The 6,000-nt window shown below is 39.5% G+C and overlaps 1 protein-coding gene across 9 annotated transcripts in view; it reads right to left on the bottom strand.

The window, feature by feature from the left end:
- Positions 1 to 227: 227 nt before the first annotated feature.
- RBM47 (RNA binding motif protein 47) overlaps positions 228 to 6,000 on the bottom strand; it is a 103,022-nt gene continuing 97,249 nt past the window's right edge. For all 9 annotated transcript variants that reach the window (XM_075930541.1, XM_006129493.4, XM_075930538.1 and 6 more), the window contains 2 exons: positions 5,296 to 5,498; positions 228 to 3,240 (listed from right to left, as the gene is read on the bottom strand). In XM_075930541.1, coding sequence (XP_075786656.1) covers positions 2,986 to 3,240; positions 5,296 to 5,498 — 458 coding nt within the window. In that variant the 3' untranslated portion in view covers positions 228 to 2,985. The remainder of the gene's footprint in view (positions 3,241 to 5,295; positions 5,499 to 6,000) is intronic.

Here is a 6,000-nt window from a genome sequence, read left to right as displayed (position 1 = left end):
ATCTCCCCTTTCTCTGCTAAAAGCAGTATGTGCTCCATTCCTCCTTCTCTGATGCTAGCTACTTTGGCAAAAGCCTCTTGTTTCAATGTACTTTAGCTATAGATTCTACTCAGTTCACCCATTTGCCCCACTTTTGTTGCAAATAACTGGGGAGAATGCATCACATGCAACAGCTTTTTCTCAGTGAATAAACCTGGCAAGCAGAATTTTAAAATGAAATAACAATCTTTGTTTTTAAAGAATGCTTTATTTACTACATTCTAGGAACGTACCATAAATGGAGCAAGAACTAAAACTCAAAAGTTTTAAACAATACAAAGAATAAAGATATAGCAAAACACCCAAAATACTAACACTTCTGAAACAAGGCGCACACATATATATATATATTTCTTTGTATAGTTTGTTCTTAAACCTAAAAATGTTCACATTTCAAGTTATAACTTACCTCAGTAGTGTATGTGAAGTGGTTGAGAAACCAGCATAAGGATAGACCACAAGTGGGAGGCTCAGAGATACCTAACTATACTACCAACTTTTGGCCCCGATCTTGTCATTGGAGCTGCTAGCCCCTGAGCTAATGAAGAGCCACAGGCATCAAGGCTATTCATTTTTAAAGTATTCTGGTGTCTGCCATGTTAAGATATCATCTCCATCTTTATTTTTGTTGCACATACTATACAGAAATATGTAAAATACAGTAAGAACTTTAGTTGCTGTTTAACCTAAAGACCTGGGACTGGATCATGCCTTTTGCTTCTGCAAGCAGAGGAGACTTGAATCTGGGTAGATCCCTGTTGGAGAGCACAGAAATGGGGAAAAGAGAATGATGGTTCCATCATTGTCTCTTCCACCATCTCGCCACTGCTGGAGTTTGCTAAGGTTTTGGTGGAGGGGCTGTGATGGGAGTGAAGTAGGGTATCAACTTGTATTGCATTGCATCATCTGCTGACTCAATGGGTTTTTATGCAGCAATCCAGTCAGGAGTTGAAGCTGCATTTACTCTTGTTTGTTCTTATCTGTGGCTACTGCTCATCGTGAGATGACTTAGCCAAAGGCAGCAGAGGTGGGAACCATTTCCCACTTCCTCTAGGCTGGGGCTTCTATTCTCCACCAATCCCCAAGAGAGCTGGGCTTGAAGGCTGCCCATTCCATGCAGTCAAGCCCTTGGATAACACTCTAATGGAGTTGGACCTTTGTGCTAAGGTCTAGGTTCATTTTTGGAAAGGCTGGAACATGTGATAAAACTCTCCTGGGAAGGAGCACTAGGGACAGAGTCTGATTTAATGGTTAACTTCCTCACAGCTCTTTTAATAGTTAAATAGCATTAAATGTAATAGCGTGTTACTAAGTAAAAAAGAGTGGCCCAATTTAAGATTAGAAAATACATAGCAGGTGGTCACTTAATTTAGGTAAATATGATCTGAAACTGTTGTCAGTGGATAAAACATACCATTATTGAATAGACCTACAGTTGGTTCTTAAAACAAAAAAGAAATAAAAATTGTGTATTCACTAACCTATTGCATAACTCATTAGAGTTATCTGGGCAAAGCTGATGCACTTCATAAAGTGAGTGAGCTATTTGCCATTTTACTGTATTTTACATTCACTGCATTACTAAATAAAAGCCTTTAAACAGGCCACAAAACACTGCAATAATATATTTACTTCTTAATAAAACACACTTTTTAATAACATTGAAATAAAATGTTTTTTTTTGTTTTGTGGCAAACCACATACCATGTAAATTAGCAACATAAAATGACTTTAAAATGTATATTAGAAGATATTTACAAACTATTTCTTAAATTCATAGGGGTCTTAGTCTCTGCCTTCCCTGATGTGCATGGAATTAGGTGTGAAGGGAGAATGAGAAGGAGGCTAGCCCCATTTTATTAAGCATAATATCACTAACACCCCTAGTACCTTAGAAATTTTGCATGAAACATGATGAAGCTATTGGTAAATAATGCAGTACTTCCTGCTGACAAAAACACATTTGGCTCTGTCTAAAACATCATACATTCTCTGTCACTACAACTTAACACTTAAAAAGAATAAAATAAGGAGCATTTAAAAAGAGACTAGGTTTTATACTGGAAGAAGATCTAAGTCAAGATACCTCTCATGAAATATTAGATACTCTGTGCATATGCTCAGAGACTGAGCTAGAAGTAACTTGAATAAATATAAAAGCCAGATATTATAGAAAATGCAGCAACCTCTTTTTTTGGCTAAAATGATTAACTTAATCATGCTTTAAAGAGGTTTGTTTTAGGAGGAGGTGTTTTTTTTAATATTGATGTTTGTTGTCTGTGATTTTAGATAGTGATAAACAAACTGTACTAATGCCAGCACAAAATGCAGAGGTCTTGCTCATTTTCAAATTGCACTTTCCAGTATAACTTTTTAAATAAGATACTTGTTGTTTTAAACAAGAACAAACAAATCTATTGTATGTATTCTTTAAATATTGAAAATATTCTTCAAAATATATTGTTTATACTTTTCCTAGCTGCTCAGATGCGCTTTTTAATATATAGTTGATATATTATTAAAGGCACTACAAAATAGAATTCTCTGGAGTGCAGAAGTTACTAAAAATAACCTTCATACCACAAATATATTGAAAATATAATTGCTAAAAAACCCCACCCCAACCAAAAAACCCCTTATGCAACCCATTACTGTATATGAATTTGTATAGGCAATGGGCTTAATGCACATAGGTCTTTAGAAATGTATGAATACAGGTTTGTTAAATTTTAAAAATATCCTAAAAAATTAGTGAAAACTTCACATATATAAAATATTTCAAACATAATATTTGATAACATTCTTCACTTTCAGATTTTGTTTCAGTTTACTGAGTCCAAACATATTCTTTTGCAGTAGGTTCTTTCTTCATAAATAGTAAAGTGTTCCTTCAGTGTTTGTCCCTCCCTTCCCGCCTCTTCCTCCTCCCCCCAATGTTTGACAGGCTCAGTATGTCTGGTAGACGTCATGTATTGGAACCTGGATTGTTGCAGTAGGAAATGCCTGAGGTATATAGCCGGCATATCCTCCATAAGCAGCTGCTGCTGCTGCAGCTGCTGCTGCATTCTTCTGTAGTGTGGCTATAGTTGCTGTTGTTGCAGCAGGAGCTGCAAACGGAACATAACTTGCACCATAAATCCCTGCAGCAGGAATTCTCTGTATATTTGGCGCCATGGTGTACACTGGAGTTAAGGGGCGACCCTAGGAACAAAAAAATTGGTACTGTATTTAATATTCCAACTCATAGACTTCATCCAGCAACTAGCAATTTAATCTACTGGTCTGAACATAATTATTTCACACATTATAGGATTTACTTCAGTTTTTTAATGTTGAAAAAGGCATAGGAGTGGGAGTTACGAAATTATGGATTTGATTCTGTTGGCAGGGCCAAGATTGATGGCCTGTAAGGGTGAAGACAGTATGCCATGGGTGATAGGGGGAAGGCAGGCCTGCTGATGGGGATGGGGGGGAGGGGGCGAACGGGGCAAAGGGGGCAACTGCCCCGGAGCAAGGCAATACTGTGGCAGCAGCCAGAGTTTTCGGACTTTTAAATTGCCTCAGATGTCCCCCACAGCGTGGCACAGTCCAGACGGTGCTGAGGCCTGGCTGCCCCTGCCTTTGCTGCCCTAGGTCCTGCCCCTTCCAGGAGTCCAAAGCCACCCTCACCACCTTGCCCATGGGCCCAGTGAGACCATCGGCTCCCTTGGGGGAAAGTAGGTCAAAGAAGCCATGTGCATCACCTGCTGTTCCAGGGGGTTCTGGAACCAGCACAGGCCAGAAAATAGGCAGGGCCAACTATGAATGGAGGGAGCTAGAGTATGAGGAGGATGTCGCTTCTGTCTTTGAATCTCTCTGATTCCTCAGCTACTATTACATTTAAATTTCTTGTCTCCGCTCTCAGAAATACTGCTCCTTCCTATCCCCTTTTGTCAAACTTTTTGTTGTCCCTCACTCCTCTGTGCAATGTGTGTTGCCAGCCTTGTCTGCTCACTTTCAACTGCCTGCACAGTCACTTTTGTGCCCTCTTCCATATGGCTCTTATGCATGGTTCAAGATCTCTATCCATATTTACATCCCTCTTAAAGATAAATCTAACTGACTTTAATACAAATGGCCTTCTTTCTGGTTTCCTTAAATTCTGTCCACATTTCTGTTTTTCCTTACTCCAGGCAGGAATTGTCCCTTCTTGGATGTCTGTAAAGTATCTAGTACTTCGTACGTGAATAGATAATCATCTCCTAGGTAGTTTTTTTGCCAGCAGGGCTTATGTGATACTCCAAAGGTAAGCTGAACCTGTTTTCTTTTGCTATAGGCAGCAGTGGTATCACCACCTGCTTTCACCTAAGAGTACATTCCCCACTATGGTGCCACTGCCCTTGCTGGTGCAGGAAGCATTAGTTCTCCCAGACAAATCAAGCTATTGGGGCACGTCTAGACTACGTTTTTATTTCCGTGTAAATTTGCATATCTTCTTCCGATCGCATTTTTGAAAGAGGATCTTTCAAAAGTGAAAGTAGTCTGGATGCGTTTTTTTTGGGGGGGGGACCCCCTTTTTTAAAAAAAACAAAACCAAAAACACGCTCTTCCTTAAAAAAAAAAAAAAAAAGAGGCTTACGCGGTTTTTCAAAAAAGGGGTTCCCCCCCCAAAAAAAGGCCTGCAGACTACTTTCACTTTCAAATGATCCTCTTTGAAAATGTGATTGGAAGAAAATATGCAAATTCCCACAGAATTTGCATATCCTCTTTCGAAATAAAAACATAGTCTAGATGTGCCCTTAGAGGCATATCAAATTCCTAGGTTCTGTTCCTTGTTGTGACCCAGAGCAAATCACTGGGCCTCAAGTCTGTGTGTAACATTGCCTGTTGTGAGACTAAATTCACTCATGCTGTGTAGAAGAATCTTCTACACAGAGATTCTTGTGTAGAAAGTGCTACTGAAGTGCAAAGTATTATTTATATTTCCCCTTGCCACTGTTCATCTTCTGAAATCTCACAACTTGTTTCCAAAGTGCTTGTTATGCTTATAAGAAGCACATGCCCTTTTGAGATTTAGCTAATCTGCAATAGGTAATGTTACTCCTAGTTTGCCGGTTTGGGGCTAAGTGATTTAGTGTAGTGTGAGACAGTTGTCAAGGTAGGGCTGTTTGTTTAGTTATTAAGCTAAAAAATCGCCCCTTAAAACTGTGGCCTGGCAAGAGGCCAGGATTTCAATGTACCAAGCTAATCTTAGCTAGAATTATGTACTGAATTTACCTGAAAAGGTGGAGGGGTTGAAACTGCAGGTATAACAGCTGCTGCTGCTGCTGCTGCCGCTGCCGCCGCACTAGCTGGATCTTGCTGGACAGCAATGGGATTAAGCATATGTTCCACTGCATGGATTTTGCCATCTTCCATCATCTTGGCTGTGGGAGCTGCCTGAAACATGGAGTACTGGGCACCAATAGCAGGGATTGCCACTAGAATAGACCACAGACACAAAAACATATTGGAGTTATATCTCCAATTTACACCATGTTCATCACTGTGATATACAACGTAAAAGGTCTAAGGAGTGCTTCTCAGTTCATTTATAAATTACAATAAATACTTTAAGGTGTGCTCATGGACTCAGCACTACAGTTCTGTATGTATTGCATACTTTTCAAACACTTTTACCTCAATGGGCTTTTAAAGCAGCACTCTATCCTAAAGAGAATTACACTGAAAATTTGCCAGGAAACTTGAAGGTTACACCAATCTGTTCAGCTTACAATTGTCTTCATCTAGAGGCCTAAAGAGAGGATAAGTTTGAGTATGCAGTGCTCCATTTTGATCTCAGTTATTGCCTCTGAAATCAAGGTGGGAGTATTGCATACTGGGACCCAAAGTTTCCATAGACATAACTGCTGTATTGAAAGAAGAGTGCAATTTGTATTTTGTAACTGTGGGTAGCAGTTGGCCTATAGGCGTCACTTTGGC

The sequence above is a fragment of the Pelodiscus sinensis genome, chromosome 5, assembly GCF_049634645.1.
Source record: "Pelodiscus sinensis isolate JC-2024 chromosome 5, ASM4963464v1, whole genome shotgun sequence".
Lineage (NCBI taxonomy): Eukaryota > Metazoa > Chordata > Testudines > Trionychidae > Pelodiscus > Pelodiscus sinensis.
This window is presented reverse-complemented; position numbering and strand designations above follow the sequence as displayed.